Source organism: Gossypium raimondii, chromosome 8, assembly GCF_025698545.1.
Source record: "Gossypium raimondii isolate GPD5lz chromosome 8, ASM2569854v1, whole genome shotgun sequence".
In the NCBI taxonomy this organism is placed as follows: domain Eukaryota; kingdom Viridiplantae; phylum Streptophyta; class Magnoliopsida; order Malvales; family Malvaceae; genus Gossypium; species Gossypium raimondii.
The window spans coordinates 14085866-14110934 of NC_068572.1; the positions used below are offsets into that span (position 1 = coordinate 14085866).

The window sequence follows — 25069 nt, forward strand, 5'->3', positions numbered from 1 at the left end:
TTCGACAATTGGCTTATTAGCTAGGCCATATTCATTTAACAATCTATAGCTGTTTTAACAACGCCTATATTTATTTATACGTACACATGATATCAAGTACCCTCAAAGTGCATAATTCCAGGAACTGGAATGGAGCCATTCTTATAATACATGATGATCTCTGTTTACCGTATTTCATGTTACAAACCATAACTCGGGAGGAAGAAAATCCATATTTGGGTTGAGTAACATAAAACCACCTCCTAAGTTGCCATTAAATTCTGCTTCGAGGGGACAGCTCCTGCTTAACTTGATCCCTCAAAACTCTTCTCAATAGTTTGTTTGAAGCAGTTCGAGGAAACTCCGGAACTATCTTAACAAAGCTCACCTGTTATCGTCAAAAACCAAAAGAGAGTTAGAACATGACACGGTGGTATGGTAGCAAAGCCAAAAATAGGGCTGCCTTTCTTCAAAATCGAGTCCTTAAGACCCTTGTGGTAAAATGCCACTAAAATCCAGTCCTCTTCACCTGAAATCCAGCTAATGATGTCTTCTAAAACTAATTCTGCATTTAAGAACGAAAAAGAAAAACAAGCAAGACCACTTGGGAGAAGTGAAACGACATGTTCAGTAAACACTTAGATAAAATGGGGATTAACTTGGTAATTTTTAAATTTTATGGAGGAGATTAAATATGACATTGTTAGGGTAGGTTAGGTCCCCAGACAATGTATAAAAATGAAAAAGATATTTTATGTCTTGTAGCCTAACCTTAAATAAAGGGTTGAGGTTGCTTTGAATAGCTCTTGAGAATAATATCTTCAACTTCTCAGGCTGGTGACTATATTCTTTCTTTAGCACCACAAACATTATCAACTGTTCTGGACCACCGCCCAGTGGAGCTACACTGATAGCAGCAGTCTCCAAGATGCTTTCATCAGCTCCGTCACATACACGCTCGATTTCAACAGAACTTGTCTGCATATCAGGAATGACTTGCATTTCATGCTAAAGTTGCTTTTGAGTTTATAACATTAAGGGACCGAAAGTACAGTTTCATCGATGGTAAAAGAAATGCTTCTTGAAATTCCTGGCAAGCAGACTCCAAAATGCTTGCAAAGTCTAGGTCATGAGGCAGGCCTATACTTTAAAGACCTTCAATTTGAATCATTATCAGATAACTAAATAGAGTAGAGAGAACGCTGTACCTTTATGCCACCAAGATTCATGGTGTCATCAGCCCTGCCCTGTACAATCAAATAGCCACCAACAGTTCTTTTGAGGACATCCCCGTGCCTCCTTAGGCGCTGCCGGTGCATACATCAAAATCACGAGAATGTACAATTAAGGTGCTCCATGATCATTCGTAGTTTGTATGTTTTTTACCTTCATTGAGTATATTGAATTCTTTACTAAAAAAATTATATATCCTAAGAATGATGCATATGACCTTACCATTCCATTATGCATTGGCATTCCCTCGAAATAGACTTTCTCATGATCAGCATTAAGCAATCTATTGGTTGCTCCTAAGTAGAGAGGAAGTAAACCCACTTCACCAACACAAGCTTTGTCATCTGGCTGTCACAAAGATGAAAGTAAATATAGTAATATACACAACAGAAAGAAACGAGACAGAATATGCTCTTACATAAGGATGCCCATGTTCATCCAAGATGACAAAGCCTGCTGTCATTGCTGCAGTACTAAAGGTTCCGAAAGCCTGTGGCTGCAGCAAACTCCCTTGAATATACGCGGATGAAAGCTCTGTGCCTCCACAACATTCCAGAACAGGCTTGTAGTAAGACTTTGAAGAGAGCCAAAGGTCGTCGTCAACGTTGGAGGCTTCCCCAGTGGTAGCAAAGCATCTAAACATATTTATTTCTTAGTCCATTTTGTTGAGATTCCAAGTCATGAAACAACATTTATGCTCGAAATTTAAAAGAATTACTTTATCTTTGTCCAGTCTAAGCCTTCCAAACAGTTTGAACTTTTCCAAGTTTTTACTAAGCTTGGAACAGTGCCCAGAACAGTTACTCCAGCATCCTGAACAAGAGAACAACATTAAAACCAGGTGAGTTAAGATATTAAACAGTGGTATCCAGTATTTTTTACTACTTGTAGCATGTACCCAACATTTTTACTATAAATATCAACTTAAACCGTCAGCTACATTTCCCTATGAAGGCCTGTCCTTATCTCACCAAAACCAAGGGAAGTTCTCATAGTCTCCTGCCGCATAGCAAAAGAAACTTATTGATTTCAGCAGTCACCAAGCTGTAGCAAACCTCCGGAGGTTGGAGGTTGGAGTGGACTAAGCTTGTAATGTTCTCCTCATAGTACAATTAGTCAGGGGGTTTGGGGGTTAAGGTTAGAGCTCGCAAGGTAGGCTTGAACCTAAAAGATCCTTTGTTGAGCTTATAACAATTCGAGATAAAGAAAAATTTAATCTAACAGATTTTGAGTTCAAGAAAGCTTGAATCTATAAGAATTCGAGTTCGAGACTAATTTGACCAAAGCTCAAAATAAATCTAATTTAAAGTTCGAAAAAACTCAAATTTATAGCTGAACAACCATAATAGATATTAATAATTAATATAATTTTATGATATTATTTAAAATAAAAATAAAAATAAATGATAGTTGTTTATTTTATGAAAATGTGTTCATAACTATTACATATTTATATTAAAATTTTATTAATATAATTTTTATGTTAAATTATAAAGTGAAATAAATTTTAAAAACATTAATTGAATATAAAATATTTTTAATAGTATAATTATATATGTATAGTAAATAATATAATTAATCACTATTAAAATCTATAAAATTTAAATTTAATTATAATATAAAATATATAATGACATAATCTACAATGATACTTTTATTGTGTTCAAATGTATTATATATACATGAAACTTTAATTTTGATTCAATCATACACATTTAAAGAAATAAATAAATCAATTTACTTTTATATTGGGTAAATATAATTGTTTGTGTATGTAATATATAAACAGAAAATGATGTCATATCAATAATTATGTTGGTAATTTGTGAGAATTGGATAAATTTAAATATCATTTATAAAATTGCACATTAAACCAAAATTTTGAAATTTATTCCTATAGATTATAATAAAAGATGTAGTATCAATAGTAATAGTTATATGTAATTTAGTATATTGCAATGCGTGTGTACAACTAACAAAGCATAAAATGATATCTTAATAAAATATTGTTTTTATTAAATTAGATTTTAATTTGGGTTTTAACTTTTATAAATTATATTTGGATATCTGGTTTAATTTTTTTTTGGACTTAGATTTGGGCTAAAATTAATTTATTTTGACTTTGAGTAATTATGGGTATATTTATTAGATTTGAAAAATGAGTATGGGGTTTATAAATTTAATAAAAATATAAAAATAGTTCAATTATTAGTATAATATAATAAATAATAAAATATATTTCTGTCAATTAATATACATATCATATAATAAATTTTACACATAAATAGCAGTTTAATTATTTTATATAAAAGAAATTTTATTAAACATATATAATTTATGAGCTAATTTGAATTGTTTTGTCATTGTATAAAAGTAAAATTAATTATTGCATTCAAATTGAAATATTTATAACTTAGAATATCCAAAAGTATTTTAATTTGTCAGAGCCTACCTGGCTCAATCCGAGCTTGAATCCAAAAAAATCCAACCCCAAAAAGGCTCAAGCCCGAGAAAATCTGAGCTAAAGGTGAGCAAAACTCGATTTGATTTGATTTTTTTTTTTTGAATTTTGAGTTAATTGAATTGAGTTATTCATTTTTCTTAATTAGCTTGAATAAGTAATTCGATTTTTAGAGTTCGAGTTGAGCTGAATTTTACAACTCGAATGACAAGATGATGTAAATACCCAGAGTCCCTAATAGTTTTGAAAATGTGCAAATTGATCCTTCTAAAAAAGCGAAAGTTCAAAATATTTATAAAAAAGATTTCCTCAAATTTTATAAATATATAAATATTCAAAAGTAAAATTAATTAAAAAATATTAAATATATATAAATATTTAAAAGAATTCTAATTTGATAAATTTAAGTAAAATATGAAATCAAAATTAAGTTTATATATTTTAAACCTGAAATTTACTCATTTCTTTTTCAAGTGGAATAAGTGAATCACTCAAAAGAAAAAAACATCCAAATCCGAATACATTTAGTTAAGGTAGAGTGGTAATCTCAAAAAGGAAAGACCAGTTCACAGGACGTCTTGTGTGGGTAAAAGCAGCATCATTTTATTTTTCTCTGGTAATTGTTGTGTAGAACTAGAATCTATATCGTCAGAAACATATTAGAGCTTGTGGTTTTTTTGTGTTTCATATAAGGCTATGATAAACCCAGGATTACTTAACTTCAGTTTTAATCTTCCTCACTTGTATAATATTAGCAAGATTGCTCCTGAGATTTGCAATGCCAAATTCTGTTGTTTCCAATGAATCATTTTTTCCTTCAGATGCTATAACCTTGATGATATGATATGCTTATTGAAAATCAGAATTGCTTTTAGAAGATCCCTTCATAGTATTTAGTGGAAAGAGAAATATAAGAATTACCTGGATAAATTTTCCGAAACCACGACCCGAAGGAGATCCATGATACAGAGCTAGTGTTGCACCATTTAAAAAACATGTGAAGAGTACAACTGGACCCATCACCCATCCTAAATTTGTTGGCCAGCAGTAAACATCTCCAGCTCTTATATCATTGTGAGCCCACCCATCCGCAGAACATCGTATTGGGGAAAGTTGTGTCCACGGGATGGCTTTTGGTTCACCTGTGGTTCCGGATGAAAATAGAATATTGATGGTAGAGTCTATTGGTCGATAAACTGGAGAGTAATGATTGGATCTGTCACACACACAAAAAAGGTAATTAGTGTTTAGTTGTGTTAACCATTTTGAATGAAGGAGAATGGTAGAGATCCTTTCATTCCAAAACTTCATCCATCTAATGATATCCTAAGAATACCTTGGACGTTGATTGGCAATGGACAGGAATTCTTTCCATGATACATCTTGTTTTCTTAATTCAATGCCTACGCTGTTCCCGCTTGCAGGGAGCACAATAGCTTTAAATGGATCAGCTTCCACAACGCGACTGCATAAGAAAGATTACGTGTTGAACCTCATTTCATACCTTCAAAGATGCATGGAATCTATCACTCATACACAAAGTAACTTTTAGCTGTTATTTGAAGAATTCAATGAAGAGAATGTGACCAAAGCAAGCAAGCTCATATGAATAGGTATTATACAGCTCCTTGCCCCATAGGACAAAATGCTCCCTAAAGGAACATCCCACGTAGAAAGCTCTGTTGCTCTGACTCCGACACATGGATGAGAGAACATGACCTACAAACATCTACTATCTTAGACAAAATCTAATCATACCCGTCTTGACACTCTTACATGAGTCCAAGCAACATACATAGAAAAACAAAGACATGGATTTTCCACCGGCTAAAATTTGAAAGAAGAAATTGCGAAATCTAGCATGGGAAAGGAGTTTACCTGTATAGAGAAAACTTTCGACCTCCTCTTAGTATAAAATCCTAGATTGAAAGCAAGAAATTGTATCATTTCCAATACAAAGCCAAATAAAAAAAGTTTAAGCAAAGCCAGTGGGCCAAATATACATCCACCATAGCATGAGTCAAAAGAAAGTGAAATAGAAAGCTAATCACCATAAGAACTATGCACTTAACCTTGCCTTTATCTGTCAGTTCAAAATAAATAAGAAATGGGGAAAACTTTGGCACCTTAAGACAAAGTAAAACTAGGAAAGGAAGTTCATTGGACAGCAAATAGGAAGAAGATTACATAATCCTGCATAAAAAGTTTATACAAGAATGGGAGGGTTAAAATTTTTTGAGTTCAAGTTTCCAAGTGGTGCAATAATTGACGTTTCTAGTCGCAAATCAATTAGAGGTTTGTAGGGAATTTGTCCAATCATTGATATTTATAATCACTAGTGTTTGCTATAGGGTTTAATTGGACAATTTCTACCCTTTATTTTTCTTTCTTAATTGTGGAATTCTCAATGAGATAGTTAAGGTTTTTTTTGCTATGATTTGATTTTCTTACTTTTGCTATGTTGTAACAAAGAGAATCTTGGTATATATATGTATATATATATATATATATATATATATGCTAGATCTCTCCTTTATTTCCTTTTTCCTTGGTGGAGAATTTTCCTTCATTATGCCCTAGTTTGGGCTTGTATATGTAATATAAATCATTGAGAAATACAAGAAAAAAATCCTCAATATCTTCATTATTTTTTTATTCTAGTTTAATTTGTTCATTTCTTATTTTAGGCAAAATTAGTGGTGAATGCCACAAAAAAAAGTGAATTAAACCGTTTATTACATTATTTAAAAAATAGGCGGACAAAAGCGCATTCCATAAAATATGCTTTTAGGATACCAAAGTGCTTTTATTTATAATATAGATTATTTGGTTGGATGGTTAAATGCCTATATTTCCACTCTAACTTCCTAGATTATTTGGTTTTTTCCTAATACATGTCGTTTCAAGCTTCTTATTTTATTTTTAAAAAATTCTTAATTAATAAGCATGATTTTTTCAAGTTTTAATTAACAAACATGCCTTTTAAGTTATTTTATTTTATTTTTAATTAGTAATTTCTTTTTGATATATATCCGTTTTACGGTATATGTTCAGGATTCGTGGCTGCCCCTCCTAACAATGTCATCTCCAATGTTCAAACATGGGTCCTGTACTTCTTTATTTATATAGACAAAAAACAATAATTATGTAATTATGTAATGAAAATATTGTTTTTTGGGAAAGAGTCCATTTATACCGGAGTAAAACGTGTAAAACTATAGTTGTTTTATACCATTTCATATCTCTTTGTATGGTTAATATTTTAATGATCAAACCATCGAATTTACCGATATAATTATACTTGTCATGCATGTAAATTTTTGAATCAATCCGATATTTTTATCATATTAATCTACAATACTCAATATATTAATGTATATTTAACGACTGAATATTTTTTATATAAAACAAATAGTTGGAAATTTTAATTTACATCAATTTTGATATGCATGATCTATATGAATAAAATACTAAATTCAACAGTTAGATCATTAAAATATTAATCGTACAAAGAGATACAAAAGGGTGTAAAACGACTTTTGTTTGAAAAACATAATTAATCCCCATTAATTTATATATATATATATATATATATATATATCATTATGTTAAATATATTTTATTTTTAAAAATATCAATTGATTTTTTATATAATTTTCTTTATATATAATTTTTATATGTTAAATATTTATTTTTCGTGTACATTATGAGTATGGTAAATTCTAATATAAAATCAATGAATTATTTCAAAAAAATTATTTTTAGTAAATATAATTTTATATGTGAAATATTTTTTTCCGATATATTGTGGGTATGGTAGATTCTAATATTATAAAATCAAATAATTACTTCAAATATCATTATTATTTTTATATGTGAAATATTTCAAAAGAAAATTTTCTTTTAAATATCATTCATTTTATATGTGAAATATTTCAAATACACATACAAAAATATATAATACTAAAACTTGTCACACTCATTATATAGATAGAAAATAAATATTTCACATATAAAATTTATATTTACTAAAACTCATGATATTTGAAATAATAAATTGATTTTATATATTAGAATTTACTATACCTACAATGACCAAAAATAATAAGTATTTGACATATAAAATTATATATAAAGAAAAATTAATTAAAAAATCAGTTGATGCTTTTAAAAAATAAAATATATTTAACATAATGATATATATAAAAAAATTTATTTTCATGGTATTATTCTATCTATATGAAAAATAAATTAAAAAACTTAAAAGCATGTTTATTAATTAAAAACTTGAAAATAATAAGTTTAATAATTAAAAACCTAAATTAAAATAAAAAAAAGGCGACCACAAGGAGGGGAAAAAAGTTGGTAGGGCTACGAAGAAACTTCGGCTATGGGAAGAAGACCATCTTGACAAGGATGATGTTATTATGGAAGCGGCTAGGGTGGACAAAATGTTCTTTCGAGACAAAATCCTAAACCAATCTGGGCAGAGCAAACCGTTGGGTGAGAGCCTTGAGAAGGATATTGAATTGATGGAGGGTGATGTTACTGATAATAATGGAGGAATTCCCTCAAGTAATCATTAAACTTTTAGGTCGGGGCATTGGATTCAACACCCTTTTGAGCAAGACTTTCATCTTGTGGAAACCATCTCAGACGTTTCAACTAATGGATCTTGAAAATGGCCAAATTTAGATATTTTAAAGATTATATAAAAGTTTTATCTGGGCATTAGGTGATATTTTGTCAGTATTTGATAGTACAACCATAGACTCTAAACTTTAGCACTATGCAGGAGTACCCCCTTTAATGTGGTTGCTAGGATTCGCTTACCGAGTCTTCTTGGTCTGATGAATAAAAAAAAGTATTTTGCTCGCAATTGGGGAAGTGATTGAGAATGTTATTCGTATTGATTATAATACAGATAATGGGACGAGAGTTCGATCTGCTCATATGGCTGCCGATGTTGACTTGAGGCTTTCTTTGATTTCTAAGATCTGAATTGATGGCCAACTTCAAAGGGTTGAATAAGAGTCACTCCCTACTTATGCTTTCAGTGTGGGCACTATGGTCATCTAAAAGAGGGATGTCTTGCGCTTGGTAAAAGGAACAATGAGGTAGAATTTGTTGAAAGAAAGCAACCATTGGTTGTGAATATCAAAAATAGAGAGGAGGAGGAGAGTTACGGCTCTTGGATGGTGGTAAGCGTAGGACAAGAAAACTACCCCAAAATAGTTAACTCTTCAAGCATCGAAAATCAAGGAACCAAATCCGAGAAATTTAATTTTGATGTGCTATCTACAATTTAGGAGGATGTTTCAAAAGATATTTTAGGAAAAAGCAAGAGTAAAGCATGAAATTTTGTGTTTGGGCAAGACTTACCTTCTATTGGGAAATTGAAAGAGATATCAAAATCTGGGACTAAAGCTATGGGCATTGGGTAAAGAGAAGCAAAGTACGGGGTTGGAGATGCATAAATTGCATCTTGAAAGGCTTGGTTAGAGTAGTACATTAGTAGGATTTGGGTTAAAAGTCCAAGGTGATATTTAGGGTCCAAAGGGTGCTATTGTGGTCTTTAATGATCAGGGCTCTAGGCTTGTTGGAGAAAGGGAAGGAGATTTTGAACCCAACCTTTTGCATCATCAAGCTAGATGAGTATCCTCATATCTTGATCAATCTTGTCATTGTGTTGTTTCTGTGGAGGAAAACACTCACCCTAATATTATGGGTAGTGAAGGGAAGGTTCTAGATGGAGTAAGTGACGGATTCATGATGGTTGCTGCCATTTCCCCGTCCAAGGAAAATGAAAATATTATTAAATGGAGAGAAGCTAAAAAAGAAGTTCAAGGGTGAGGGGTTAAATTTTAATTGGGGTCTCGTAAGGATATTCTAATTAATGATACAATGAGTGGTATTGTGGAGGAATTGATTCTGAACCGGATCACATGGCGAATGCGTTGGGAAGTTCAAGTAGTACTTATGAGGAGTCGGTGGTCGATGTTGACTCAATTTTAGTTGACTGAGGTATGGTTATCTTTCCTATGAATTGTAAGTTTTTTATTTGGAATTGTCAAGGTACGGGTCATATTCAATTTCATCGTACTCTTGCTGAATATGTTCGAGATTTCAGTCCATCATTGGTAGCGTTGCTTGGACCTCGACTGAGTGGTCGGCAAGTAAATTGTGTGATTTCGAAAATTAGGTTTCCATTTTCATACTGAATTGAAGCAAAAATTTTCGTTGGCAACATCTGGATTTTATGGAAGGACTTTATATCTGTTGAAGTTTTGTTCAACCATACACAATTTGTTCATCTAAAGATTTCATCTATAATTTTTTATTACTAGTTTATTGCGACAATTTGCTATGTAACCCAAACCTTACTAAATGAATGTTTTTATGGGAGAGATTAACATTTATTACAGATAAAACTTTACCAGTCGTCGTCGTTACAATCAAATTCAAACTTTCCGATTAGATGGGGTTAATTGGTGCTATGACGATAAAATCCTTAAATTTATTGCCATCTCCTATTTTTATAAGTTGTATTTTGTTGAAGGAGATGTTGAGGCTCAATTCCCAGATAGAGGGGTTTTCCCAAAGATTAGGCAGTATGAATTTGATCTTTTTAAGTCCCTGGTTACTAATGATGAGATTTGGAGGCTTTGTTCAATATGCCCCTTTGAAGGCACCTGGTGTTGATGGATTCCATACGCAATTCTATCAAACTCAATGGAGTGTTGTGGGTTCCTTGATTTGTTCTATAATTTGAGATTTTTTTTAGGGAAGAGTATTGGATCAAGTTTTGGAATCAAACCCTTATCGTCCTTATCTCAAAAATAGTCTCTTTTAAGAATTTATATCATTATGTCCCTATTAGCCTTTGCACCATGCCTTATAAAATTTTGACTAAGGTGATTGTGAATAGATTGAAGCCAATTATGTCAAAGATTGTGGCCTCTAACCAAGTCATCTTTGTGTTGGGTTGTTATATCACTGACAACATTATTATTCGCAAAAATTAATCCACTCAATGAGAATTCACGAAAGTAAAAAAAATGGATGACGATTAAGGTTGATTTAAAAAAAAAGCCTATGATTGTGTTCGATGGGACTTTATGCAAGATTCTTTAGTTGATGTTGGAATACCAATTGAATTAATTTGTATTATTATGCACTATATATCTTTTTCTATGTAGATTTTGTGGAATGGCTCATTCATTGAAGTTTTCCAACCTACACAAGGAATTCACCATCACCTTATATGTTTGCAATTTGTATGGGAAAATTGGGTTAATTGATTCATGGTGCAGTTCAAGATAAATCTTGGAAGTCAGTGCAACTTTTTAGGGGAAGTCCAATGGTATCACACCTCTTCTTCATGGACGACCTTATACTTTTCTGTGAAGCAGATGTGGAGTAGGCCTATCTGGCTAGCTTGATTCTCAATAAGTTTAGTTACTTTTTTGGGCACCATATTAATTTCTAGAAGATGAAGTTTTATTTCTCTTCAAATGTGAACCATGAGGATGCGAATTTATTAAATCATCTTATGGGATTCCAAGTTGTCGAGGATCTTGGAACATATTTGGGGATGTCGCTTTTACACAAAAGGGTAACACATATCACATTTTAATTCGTTGTGGACAAGGTTCACAGTAAACTTAATGCCTATGATGCAAAACTACTTTTCATGGTAGGGAAGGTGACATTAGCCAAAGCTATCCTTTTAGCCATTCTAAATTACTTTATACAGACTTGCATGATTCCTGTGGGTGTGTGTAATGAAATTGATAAAATTACTCTGCATTTCATTTGAGGTTCACAATAGTGGGATAGAACTCTGTTTGTGAACATGTGGAGAATGGGGGCCTTGGATTAAGGCGACTATGTGATCAAAATAAGTCTTTTCTTTTCAAATTGGAGATTGACATTTTCACCAAAGATAATGAGCTATGGGTCCAAGTCCTTAAAAGCAAATACCACCTTAAAGGTGGTTACCCTTCCATTGGTAGAAGTAACCGCTCTTATGTTTGGCACTTACTTTTGAAAGTCTGAGAGTTGTTTCGAAGTAACATTAGCTGGGCGTTAGGTAATGGGAGAAGTGTGAGATTTTGGCTGGATGTTTGGTTGCGTAATATAGGTTCTTTAATAAGTAAAACTAAAATAGAAAGGCCAGTGGTTTAAAGAATGTTTGGGTTTCAAATGGGTTTCAAATATAGTGGATAGCTATAGGAATTGAAAATGGGATTCGGTTGCCCTTGTGTTGGACCAATCAATTATTTTACAGGTTACTTCAATCCTCGCACTGACTAACACTATTGGAGTTGAAAAATGTGTGTGTGAAGGGGGTCTAAGGCTGGATAGTTAACTATTTCAGATACATAAAAATAGTTAATGGATGGCAGATTGGAACCAAAAGATACACTTTAGTCTGTTTTATGAAAACTATCAATCCTCTAGAGAATCAAACAATTTCTATAGTTCTTATGGAGAGGCAAACTTCTCACCAACGTTGAAAGGTGTTGACTGAGAGTGTGATACAGGTGCTAAGAGATTGAACATTTGATCGTGCAGTTTGGACTAGGATATTTCGTAGAAACTTGCATGAGAGCTTTTCTAATATGTATTCTTGGTTGCTTAATTGTTTTGATAATGGTTCAATGACTTAGTGTAAAGGGGCTGAGTGGAAAACATTGTTTGTAGTCAATTTTTGGTGGCTTTAAGTGTAACAACCCGATTTTGACCCTAATCAGAATAGTGGTTTCGGGACCACAAATCCGAATAAAAAAATAATATTTTAATATTATTTCATGTGTTTATTATATGTTAATTTACATGTGTGAAAATTTCGTGAATTAATTTTATTGTTGTGTGCTTAATTTAATAAAAGGACTTAATCGCGTAAAATGTGAAATTTACTAATTAATGTGTAAAGTGCTAACTTGCTAATGCCTTTATAATGTGAAGTCCTTAATAGGAAATTAGGCCATTATTCAAGATAGTGGATGACATTATGCTTATAAATTATAGTTTTTATATTATGTATAAAGGTTATAATAATATATTATATTATAAAGTTAATATATTAAAAGACAAACAAATTAAAAGCCACACTTTTCATCTTATTTTGACTGAAACTAGAGAAAAGAAAAGAAAGAAACCTAAGCTAGGTTCGCCATCTTTTGAAGCTTAATTCAAGGTTAGTTTTTGTTCGGTTTTGATAACTTTTACGTTTTGAGATCGTTGCTTTGAATACTACCCACCCATGCTTGAATTTCTTATTTTAATGAATATTTTGAGTTATGCCATTGATGAATATTTGTGCTTTGTGATGTTTGATGATGAATAATGGAAGATATGTCTTAGATTAACATGTTTTGTCTTGGGATTTTTGATGAATTTGAGTATTTAGGGCTAAATTGTGAAAATAAATTTTTGAGGGACTAAAATGTGAAATAAATGCAATGTGTGGACTTGTATGAGAACCATGAATATTCGGCCCTTGTGTGGTATGGGCAAATTTTGTGTATTTTGTGTTTTGTGCAAAAAGGACTAAATTGCAAAAAGTGTAAAATGTTAGGGGCAAAATGGTAATTTTCCCATTTATGTATTTTGGACTTAATTGAATGTTTTGATGAATAAAAGGTTAAATTTGATTATGTTTAGATCAAGAAACGAAGAAAACAAATTTGGATCGGGGAAAAACAAAAGTAATCGAATAGTCGATCGTGTCCGCTGATATCCGAGGTAAGTCTATTAGCAATTAAAAGTTATTAAGTTAATATTTACACATGTATACTAATTGTATTTTGTGTTGAGCTATATTTAAAAGTATATTGATTGAATAAATTTTGAAGTATGGATGATATTTATATATATAGCATGTTCGAATATACAAGTATAATCTTGTATAGATTTATGGGTTGAAATAAAGGTAAGAAATGTATAAGAGTATAGTTGATATTTGAATAAGCATGTATATGTATATGTATATATAATGCTAGGATATATATACATATATATATAGTTATTGAAATTAGTTAAAGTATGAATGTTGCATAGGTATAAATTCTTGATTTTAAGCAAAGGTATGTATAATACATATATATGGTACGAATATATATATAAGTGGTTCAAGGTATGTTTCAATTATCGTGAAATGAATCTAATGTTATGAATTAAAGATATTTATATATTGTTCGAATATATGTGTATATAAATATATAGGGTTTTGAATTGATTGAAGTATGGAAGTTATGAAAATATGTATATGAAGTCTCAATATATATATGTATATAATTGTATAAATTTTTTGGAATTGAATTTAAGGTATGAATTATATATTATGGAATAAGTGTGGGTTGAATGGGTATAAACGTATATACAATTATTTGTATTGAGCTAAAAGTATGGATTGTAAGTACGATATAATCGAGCTATGGTCCGCCAATTTCTTGAAAGTGTGGTTAATGCTACATGAATTATACGTATATGTTTTAAACATGTGTAATGCCAATATGAGAAATTATTCTTGTATTTGTGATATTCGTGTTACGTACCTAGCGTGCTTTATGCCGTTGAATTTTTCAGACTTTAAGTCTAGCAGTGCTACGTCTTGGTGATCCTAATCAAAGTTATAAACCTAGCAGGCTACGTCTTGGGTGATCCTAATCGAGCTATAAGCCTAGCAGGCTAAGTGCCGTTGAATCTGCTTAAATTAAGTGATTCTATGTATTGAGTATAAATATATATGATTTTGTTTATATGAAATGGATAAGTTTATGAACATTGTATCAAGGTGGTTGATGATTATATAATCGTTCAATCTTTGTGAATAGTAAGTATGTATATATATATATATATCGGTTATCATGAAATTGTTGGATATATATATATGTGTGTATATGTATGCATTCGCATAGGTGGGTATAGGTGTAAATGTGCATTCGGCACTTATAGTGGATAAGTATAAAATTATGCTTTTGGTATATGTATTTGAACAATTATATTTAAATGGATCCGATGAAGTGCGAACAATAAGTACTATAGAAATCAAGATATGCGTTAATGATTATGTTAGTAAATTGATTATATGCATATAATGTATATACATTTGTTCGTTTATGTGTATTAGATAAATACACATCCATTTAGACTTAAACAAAATGACTTAATATAGCAATGTTTGATTAGTAATTATTATTGATAATTGTGATTTCAATAAATTTAATTAAAGAATTATATGATTCTTTTATATGTATTTTAGATATGCTATAGACTTACTAAGCTATAAAAGCTTACTTTGTTTGTTTTCGTCCATTTGCTTTTATAGATTTTGGAGTCGCGTTACGAGCTCGGGGATCATCAGCATAGTCCATCACACTATCGACTTCTTTTGGTATTTTGTTAAATATTTGAACTCAATCTTATGGCATGTATAGGTTTGAGTACGATGTTAATTACATTTTGATTGTAAATTATAATAGCTATGCGAAAGTAATTAAATTTTTACGTTGTGATCAGTTTGGTTTTAAAAATGTTGAATTTGTTCGGTAATGCCTCGTAACCCTAATTCGGCGACGGATACGGGTTAGGGGTGTTACATTAAGAGAAATATAATTCAATGATTTTTTCAAAGGGAGAACTATAGCGCGGATGATATTGTTGATTGTTACTGAAGTTAGGCCTTGTCGATTTCTAGGAATTATGCCCTAGCATGATGTCAGAGTCGTAGCGATATGAGGATTGATCGATGGCAATTACCGCTTCCAAATTGGGTTAAACTAAATTGTGATGGAGTTGTCGCTTTAAATAGCTCTCGAGCAGTTGTAGAAAGACTAATAGTTGGATATAGGTGGCGATTGAGAATTGCTTTAATACTTGAGGCAAAGCTGTGGGCAATAATTCATGGACTTTCAATTGATTTGAATAAAAGATTGAAGAAAGTTATGGTGGAGAGCGACAACAATTTGGTTGTTCAATTCTAAATGATGACATGGTTAATAGTAGATTATTGACGTTGGTTTAGATCATTAATGAACTTGCTATCAGGATTGGAAAGTATGAATGTCTCATATTAGTCGAGAAACGAATCGAGCTATTGATTTTTGGCTAAATATAACTTTGACAACTTTGAATTGGATCTGCAACTCCATATGTTTGATAAACATTTACCTGGTGTTTGGTACCTTCTAAGTTAGGATGTTTTGATCACAACTAGTTAGTTGTTGATTTTTGTTCTCTTCATTTCATAAAAAAAATCAAATAAGCTTAGAAAAGTATTCAAACCTAAGCCATATGAGTGAAAAATGCAAGCATTTAATTTTGGATATAGTGCCCTAAGTGTAGTATATTCGTTTGTATACTTGTATTTTTTCGAATAAATTGATTTAATAAAATTATCCATGAATTATATTAATACCCTTAAAATTATCCATGAATTACATTAAATAGAAGCAAATATTAGCTTGTTGGTTATTTAATGTATAACAAATACTAAGCGATATTACGTGGTTGGATTGTAATATGAAAAAATAGCTTGTATTAGTAGATAAACCTAAACATGTTCTTAGTCTAATCGGAAATGAGAAAACTGATTGAAAGACTCGTATATCGTTTATCAAGTCCAATTGGAAAGATGCTTTATCTTGAGCATCGGAGCAAATGACTCCTAGAAGGCAGATACATAGATGTGATTGATTGGACTAACAATACATCAAACAAGACCTAAGTAAAATAGACCCTGAATTCATTTGAGTTTATTCACTTGTGATATTCATAGTGTGGCGTATCTTAATCCTGAGTGCATGATGGGCTAGGTATGCGTGAGTCGTATGCTTTGATGTAAGTAAAAACCTAAGTTCAAATAGATAAAGAACCGAAAGTTGATGTATTGGGTATACGACTTCTGCAGTATGTAGCACCATTCGCAATAGTGAAATTCATAGCCTAAGAAATGGGTAAATGATATCCTCTCATTGGCATTATATGATAGATGAAAAGTAAACATGGTCACGGGTCATTTGTCTTTGTGATGAATGACTTAACTATTATTCGATAGTTATTGACTTTTCATGAAGGAAGATGTAATGGTTACCATGAGATAAAATAGGATCATATTGAGAGTGATTTTATCCTAAAAGAGATTAAGGATATCCTATGATGGTAACAGAATTATGACAATGTTATTGGATGAGTATCGATCAAGTAGCTTTCGTAAAGATATTTAATTGGTGATAACTTGGTCATGATACTATAATTGAATGACTTCGTGACTAAATGAGTTTATAATTAATATGTGATGTCACACCCCAAATTTGGCATATCCGAGAAGAAGGCCTGTAGACATGAATGTTACATGTTTTGACGAACTTTAGTAGTGTAGTTCGCCAATCTACAAACTTTTGGCGAACTAAAGTTGGCGCAGAAGGTATTTGCTTGTACAAGTATCTAAGGACTTCATCTTGGGATATTCTTCGATTTAGGAAAGAGTACGACAAAAGAAGGTTACGCCTCAGAGTGTTGGCTGAACATGAAACAGCTAATAAGTATTTGAGAAAGTTGTAAGGGACTAAACTGTCTTTAAGACCACGCCATACGTGAGTCACCACCTAGGTATAATACGCCTAGTTGCTTGAAAACTATGTTAAGTAGGTTTGTAACGAGATTTGGTTATGAGCCAATTGAATTGATTGGTCAACTAGCATCACATGATTCTCTTTTATAACTCTTTTGGTTTTTGTAGGCCAATTAAGGGATAATTTTTTTTATGCATGTAACACTTGTCAAGATCCACTTAGGAGAATTGAGTATATATATATATATATATGGTAAGAAGGGAACCTTGAGACAACATTTCTTCTTTCTATTTTACATTCAGGTTCTTCTTCTTAAACCTAAGCATTCTTTCTTTTTTCATTAAACTAGAAGCTAAGGATTTTGGGATAATCTGTGGATATTTCAACCTCTTGGTAAGTTTGATAGCTCTGCATATTACGATTTTGAAAGAGTAAGGATGTAAAGAAACATAAAATAATAGATTATAAAGGATGTAAAGAAACATAAAATAATAGATTATAATTAAGAGGTTATCCATGAGGGTCTATTGTAATTGAGATGTCAATAAACTATCTGTAAATGAGTTTTATAATGAAGTTTCTAGTTCTTTTAAGCAGTTGTTAATGCTGGTTCGGGAAGGACGATTAGATTTAGAACTTTGAGCTACAGTGAATGTGAGTTTCATGTAAGTTTTTATTTTGACTCATATATGTTAGATTATAATGGAAATTAGTATATTGATGTCATTTAATATAACTGATGGGTGTAAGTGCGTACGTGAAGTATTGGAAAGATTCTGCATGTATAAGATGATACGTGTGAGATATTGCTTGAATAAGAAGTTGAGTGGTAAGTATGCATGTAAAATTTCGATATGGGAGCGTATGAATTAGTCAGGTGTGTGAAGAAATCTAGGTAAGTGAATTCTAAGTAAAACATCCATTTATGATGCCTTTGGTAGGGCAATTGCATTGCTAACCATATTGGTCGATCACAATATGAAAACATGTGTAAGTCCATGTGGTAGAGACCCATTGCATTATATGACAATAAAAATAGTGATGGTGTAGCCTCTGGTGAAATGTAAATTGAACTGGAAGAACACAATATGAGGATGTGTAAGACCATGTGGCGAAGACCCATGACATTATATAACAATAAAAATACTCATGGTGATGCCTACAGTGAGATGTAGACTAAATTGACAAATCACAACATGAAAATATGTATAAGACCATGTGGGAGAAACCCCATAACACCCTTTAATATAGTCCAACGAAATAGTAAACATGTAATCCTCTATAAAGCCCGCATGGCATATACTGTGATATCTGTGTGACTTATTATGTAACATCCTTGAAGTGAAATCTAGTCAAATGCTTCTGTTTCGTGATCTAGGTAAGCTTTAAGACTTCTCTTCTAGCTGATGATATGATAAAAAGCTGGTAAGTGTAAAAGTGTCTCTGTTTTTGTTAGGCTTATGGAAGAAATTAATTATGACTTGAAGACATTTCTTGAAAGAGTTCTCTAAAAGGCAAACCTGCCACAGTAGTTTGTCAATATAGGTAATTTGACGTATTCGAAATCATGAGTAGTCTAATAAATGTCAGATTGGAATTTGCTTATGATATGTAAGGAAGTAATCTGAATTATCTAGTATTCGTCAAATATGAGTAATTTACGTGTCAAGTACAGAGGTTATCTGAAGTCTATTTGTATCATGGTTGTTTGAGATTCCTTGGAATGATTTAAAATGTATCGTCCATCAAAATAAGATGTGATTTGACTGGTAATATAATAATTGTCAATTTATTTTGAGAATTCGTATGAAGTTCATCTTCAAGATCCGCTAGTATGAGTATCTGCCAAGAGTAATATTTGTAAATACACCATTCTGGAATAAGTGTTCAACGACCATCTGAGTGAAAATTTGCAGAAGGTAAGTTTGTATAGGTATTGCTATGAGAAATGCAGCTGCTTGTCGTAAAAGAAATAAGATTCGTATTGAGTAGTGAATTCTGAAATATTCTTATGAGGTGATTTGTGTATAAGATGATCAAGTATGGAAGTTGGCGTATAGCATGCATCCGATAATGGAAAGGTATTCGCCGAAGACAGAAAGAAAATCCAAAATAATCAAAATAAAGATATCAACAATAATTGCTTTAAGGTGATTTGTGTATAAGACGATCAAGTTTGGTTATGTTGCAAATTCCACTTAAGAGTGGGTGCGCCTAGGGAGACCAAGTTAGAAATGCACCAGAGTAGCAATGCGAGTTGCAATATTATGCATACAGAGAGCATTCTAAGGAATAGGCATTCATTACACTACGCTTTAAGAATCTTTCCTTAGCAAAGTTTCTAAATTGTAATGTCATATATTGATTTTAAAAGTTTGATGTATTCTTAGACATTTCTTTTAATTCTTTTATTCTGAAGACACTTAATAAAATACTAAGAAGATTCGAGTTGGGTATAGGGTGTTATAGGCGAAAAGTTAGAACTTAATTATAAGTCATTTGAGCCTTAGTTACATATGTTCAATCGATCCCTCTGCTAGCTCGTTGAAACCAGAAACAAATTGCATTTAGAATCAAATGAACAAAAATTGATAGATATGATAAAGTTAGAGAAATATATTACATTCAAAATGAATGTGATTTCTTACTAAGTATAGAAATGACTTGAAAATTAATTTAATTTTTCTAATTTTATTTAATAATTGAAGTTTGAAAATGAAATTAAATTAATTGGTCATTGTGAATATGTTGAATATGAAAATCAAACATATTTTCTCATAGATTCTTTTACAATAAAGTTGCTTTTTAACTTTAATGAAATTAGAATTGGATTCGAAAATTATTTAATTGGAAAATAATTAATTTAAATTAATTTAATAAATAATATTTATTTTGGGAAATAGAAAAACATATATTGGGTTGGATTAAATTATAAAGTGTCGAGTTAAAAGTCCAAGAAGCACGTATAATTGGACCTTATATAGGAGAGGTCCAAAACCCCTCATAATGTGTATGAGGGGTTGCAACCCTGGTATAATTAACTAAGGTTAGTCGCCCTTTTCTCCTAGTAGAACAAGAGGATTTGTTTTTCTATTAAATAAGTATTATTTGTATTCTACTAATTCAACCAAAATTCTTCAATGTCTCCCTATAAATAGATGGAACTGGTAGAGATAAACACATATATTTTGAGATATTGTTATTTTTCCCGAAAATATTCTGATTTTATCTTCTAAGTATAAATTCAATTTTCTAGGAAAAACAATTCTACCGATTTCTATAGAGAAAGATTTACTTTCCTACTGAAAATAATAAAATTATTCTAGGCTTTGTGCTTGATTTGAGATTTTTCAAGCCTACACTCAAAGCGATTTTCGGTACAAGAATAGTGGAGAAGATCATTCAGTTGAAAGTCAAGAACGTATAGGATTAGCCTCATACAAAATACAAGTATTTTTTAGAAAAAAATTATTGCTATAAATATCACAAAATAGTTCGGTTTTTAAATTTTTATTTTTCCGTTGTGACAGAAAATCGCTTTTAAACCAATTTTTTCCAACATTTAAACTCAAGTAAGTTAAATTGTCAAAGAAAAACGCGTTTGATATGAGGTGAAAAACGATCTAATTTGCTAAAAAAATTGAAAAAAGAGAGTAGCATTTACCATTAATTTTACCTTTTATTTTAAATTTGATAATTAAGATTTTATCGAAGGTGGTTCAAATTCCCAAAATTTCTTTTCTTAGGTTTTATTTTCAACTGTTTTGATATAACAAAATAAATTCTAAAATCTATTAATCAAATTTGTAAAATTTATTTTAATAACTCTTAAAATTAGTGTTCTTAAAATCAAAAAGAAATTTCTAAATGACTTAGAAAATATACAAAAAGATTTTGAGTGACGCCAAAGTCCTTTGAAAATGTTTTTGAGTGTTTTAGAGCAATTTTGAGACTATGTATTAGTACAAGCTTGAGATATATCAATACAACTAAGTAATTAAAATTGCGCAGAAGGGGAGCATTATATTGATACAACTATGGGTGTATCGATACATCTAAAGACACCATGGATGTATTGATACAACTCTTAATATATCAATAAATGTCCTTAGATGCATCGACCTGTTCATGATTGTATTGATACAATACTTCCATTCTATGTAATTTTGGTTATTGACTTGATTATATTGATAAGTTTGTATCGTTATATAACCTCAAAATTACTCAAGAATACTTGAAAAGTCATTTAAAATTTTGTTTTTAAGTTTATAAACATTTCAAAATAATTTACAAATTTTTAAAGGATTTTAAATTTATATTGTTTTCCATACCTATAATCAAACATTGTGCAGTCCAAACTCGTTTTTCATTCACAAAAGGCATTGAATGAAAATTTAATTGACCATCTATGTAACAAGTTAGACATGATCAATATCTATATATATTTTTTTGGTTTCTAAAGATTTTTATTGGAACGAGCCCAATGATTAATCTTCCGCGTTTTGTAGGTCCATTAGGGAGTAGACACTAATAATGAGTTTTAAAGCTGCTTCATACTTAGGGCGAAGAGCCCATTAAAGGAGTAGACATTGGCCACAAAGTTTAAAGTAGCTCCATACTCAAGGCTATGGTCTAACCTTCAACCACTAGTTAATATACGAGAAACTCTTACTATCTCATCTAATTCCGTGGTTATCAATATCTATACTTAGGTTTAGGGAAAGTGTTAGTTGTATATAGTTGGAAAATTTGTAGGAATCAATTGGGATTAACTTTGTTTAGTTCTTTCGTAGATTATAACTCTTACCTCTGTCTAAGCAACGTTCTCTTAATTTCCTTTTTCTTTTACAAGTCTTGGGTTCCAAATAAAAAGTAGAACTACAATTATTGCCTCCTCATGAACATTTTTGTCCTACGGATAGAAGGCAGAAATTAACGACAAGATAATTCTTAGCATGATAAAAGTATCATGAAGGTACCTACATTAGGTGTTGGATTGCATTTTGTCCCTTCTACTAAAAAAATAGAAATATTAGTCCCTATACGTTAGATCAAAGAGCAAATTGGTCATTCTGTTAAATTTTTTATCCAATTCTACCACTAAAAATTGATCCATGCACGTCAACATTAGGTACGCATAGCATGCCACGTGTTACCGACGAATTATTTAGTCAGCTACGTCAATTTTTAACAGTACAAATGAATAATTTTTTTAACAGAAAGGATCAATTTGCTCTTTGATAATGTACAGGGACTAATTTATCTATTTTTTTAATTGAAAGAGCAAAATGCAATTTTACTCCTAATGCAGGGCAGGTAATTTTACCTTGCTCCTACAACTAATATGCATCAAATGTCAGTATAAAAACATGTCACCCAATGCAAAAAAAGCACTGGAAAGCAGAAAGTTGTAGGATGGCTTGGTTCATACTCTTTGGCAATTGCATCCCTTTTAAAGAAAAATTGATAGCCAGAAATATACCTGAGTGAAGATAGCCTTGGCATTAGAGACACGCAAACGAGTCGCAATTTCTTTGGCCGCGAAACTGTCAGCTATGGACACCGCAACACATCCAGCTAATATAATTCCCAGATATATAACAACAGCACTCACTGTCATTGGCATGTCAATGGCAATTGCATCACCCTTTGAGAATGTGGCATCCACTGCATTTGCAACCACCCTGTGGTTCATTTTTCAAAATCTATGCGTTCACATATATTAATGCAACACAGAAAAAGAAAGCAGCCCACAAGAACATACAATCTGATTGCAAACTGTGACAGGATCATACATTACTTGTTCACGAAGTTCCTTTAATGTCATGCGATTCACATCCAAATCATCACGGCCTTCTTCTCTCCACACAAGAGCACAACTGTTATCCTCTTTTGTAGGGTGAGTAGAGGGCAATAAACAACATTCAGCTATATTCAAAACTGCACCAGGAAGCCATGCTCCACTAGGTTCCAGCTTTTTACTGTTATCTAGAATGCAACTTGGGGAACTGTGGAATACAACTGAAAGCTCTTCAAGAACGATAGACCAGTAAGTCTGAAATCATTCAAAGACCCCCTCTTAACTTTATATATTAGATGATCATTTGCCTCACAATCTACAAAGGAAAAAAAATAAGTGCTTACCTCAGGATGCTGGAAAGAAAATTTCTGAAAGAGGCTAAAACTTTCAATAGGGTCTTTGTATGAAGTCCCTAAAAGCTTTGGGCCATGAATCTCCATTATTCGTCCCAGGTTTGTAATTTTGGACTCATCTCTGAAAAAGAAAAGGCTAGTTTAGTAGAAGATATACTAGATTCAACTCATTTAACTCACAGCAAATAATGTATAAATAACGGGTTAATGAAATGTGAAAATTGAATCAAAATTAAATTTGATGTGTATAAATACATCAAATCAAAGTTAATGTATCAAAATTGATATATAATTTTAATATTTATCTCAAAAGTACCAACTCCTAAAATTGAAAAATATTTATATAATCCCTCAAATATACGAGTAAAACATAAATTCAGCATAGATGTTCTTCACTTGGAGAAGTATTAAATTTGAATAAATTCATAACGATTGGAGCCTGAAAGCTGACTCACACAACGGAAATAGCAAATGAGGAAAGAAGGAAGAGAGAATACAGGGAAGGAAACCAGTAAAGAGGAGGGCCATTGATGGAGACATCCCAGTTGGCATAGACAGAATAGTAGACCAACTGATGCAGGTGATGCGGGTGCCATGGCTTTAACACTCTCCTACTCACCACCTCTTTCCACACCCGTCTTGGGTCAGGGTCAGAGGCTTTGCTTGCTGCTATGGCTTGGTACATGTGGGTGGCTTCCTTTATGCTTATGGTTGACCCGCCTGCTCTGTACAAATCTTCTAACCCCACTTCACCTAGCCTCTTCGCCATCTGCTAACACTGAAACCCAAGTCTGAGTGTAGTATCCAACTATGACACGAGTTTAATAATAGCCGCCAGTGGGAGTTAGGTGCAAGAAAAGACGGTGAGCCACCTAATCAACTTATCTTAAATGTGAAACTAATTGTATTAATTTTAATTTTATTAATAAAAAAACCAATGGTTTAACGTTAAATTTTAACCAAAATTATTTGGTTAAAATGTCTCTTCCGTCCTTGTACTTTAACAAGATTTGAAATTTGGTGTTTATTCTTAAAACTTACAATTAATTCATTTTACTTTTCAATCTAAAATTTCAGTCTAATCAATAATATGCCAATTTGGCTGTCCGCAGATGATTGTCCAAAAATATTAATAAATTTTGATGAAAACTATTAATATAATTGGAATATGATTTTTAATTTTTTTAAATATTATTTTTTAATCTTTAAACTATAGGGTTTCATCTCAAATTATGTAAAAGTAAAGGGATAACAATATATTTTAACAAAAAATTTACAATTTAATTCCAAACAAAATATTTAACTTGCAAAATTATAAAAGTTTTAAAATATTAATTTTGTTAAAAATAAATATTAAATTATTAATGTTTTGATTTATTTAATTTTTTAATAATATAAAGATTAAATTGATGTATTAATTTGTATATGTGTATATAATAAAAGATTTGTCAAGTAAGCATAAACAAGGCCTGAGGGAGGCAAATGCAACCCTCCATTGCATCTTATGTATATATTAAGCATAATAACTTATTTGACCTCTAATTTTACAAAAAAATTAATTTTAGCTCTTTATTTAAGGATTTTTGAATAGTACAGTGCAATAGTAGTTACACTCTCTTCTAATTACAAAGAATTGTAATTCTTAAACATGTTTGGGCGACCA

At 31.4% G+C, this 25069-nt stretch overlaps 1 protein-coding gene across 3 annotated transcripts; it reads right to left on the reverse strand.

Moving 5' to 3' along the window:
* LOC105790878 (probable CoA ligase CCL12) lies at positions 1 to 24248 on the reverse strand. Of its 3 annotated transcripts, XM_012618670.2 has the most exons (13): positions 23904 to 24247; positions 23398 to 23527; positions 23049 to 23308; positions 22736 to 22937; positions 5552 to 5592; positions 5010 to 5138; positions 4595 to 4889; positions 1931 to 2025; positions 1631 to 1847; positions 1435 to 1560; positions 1188 to 1286; positions 751 to 957; positions 1 to 367 (listed from the first exon to the last, which is right to left on the reverse strand). In XM_012618670.2, the coding sequence occupies exons 1-13, from the start codon at positions 24173 to 24175 to the stop codon at positions 254 to 256; spliced, it is 2187 nt and encodes a 728-aa protein (XP_012474124.1). In that variant the 5' UTR covers positions 24176 to 24247; the 3' UTR covers positions 1 to 253. The 3 variants fall into 3 exon arrangements, with proteins under 3 accessions (XP_012474124.1, XP_052490612.1, XP_012474125.1); XM_052634652.1 differs by lacking the exon at positions 23904 to 24247 and having other exon boundaries at positions 23049 to 23283; XM_012618671.2 differs by lacking the exons at positions 1 to 367; positions 751 to 957 and having other exon boundaries at positions 1219 to 1365; positions 23904 to 24248.
* Positions 24249 to 25069: the final 821 nt, after the last annotated feature.

What these genes read in the sequence shown, in the direction of transcription:
- LOC105790878 (XM_012618670.2), bottom strand. Translation starts at nt 24,175, where the DNA reads ATGGCGAAGAGGCTAGGTGAAGTGGGGTTAGAAGATTTGTACAGAGCA. An exon ending in GAACTTCGTGAACAAGTAAT is followed by an intron (nt 22,938 to 23,048) that starts GTATGATCCTGT and finishes AATGAACCACAG; the next exon opens with GGTGGTTGCAAATGCAGTGG. An exon ending in GTTTCGGAAAATTTATCCAG is followed by an intron (nt 2,026 to 4,594) that starts GTAATTCTTATA and finishes TCTCTTGTTCAG; the next exon opens with GATGCTGGAGTAACTGTTCT.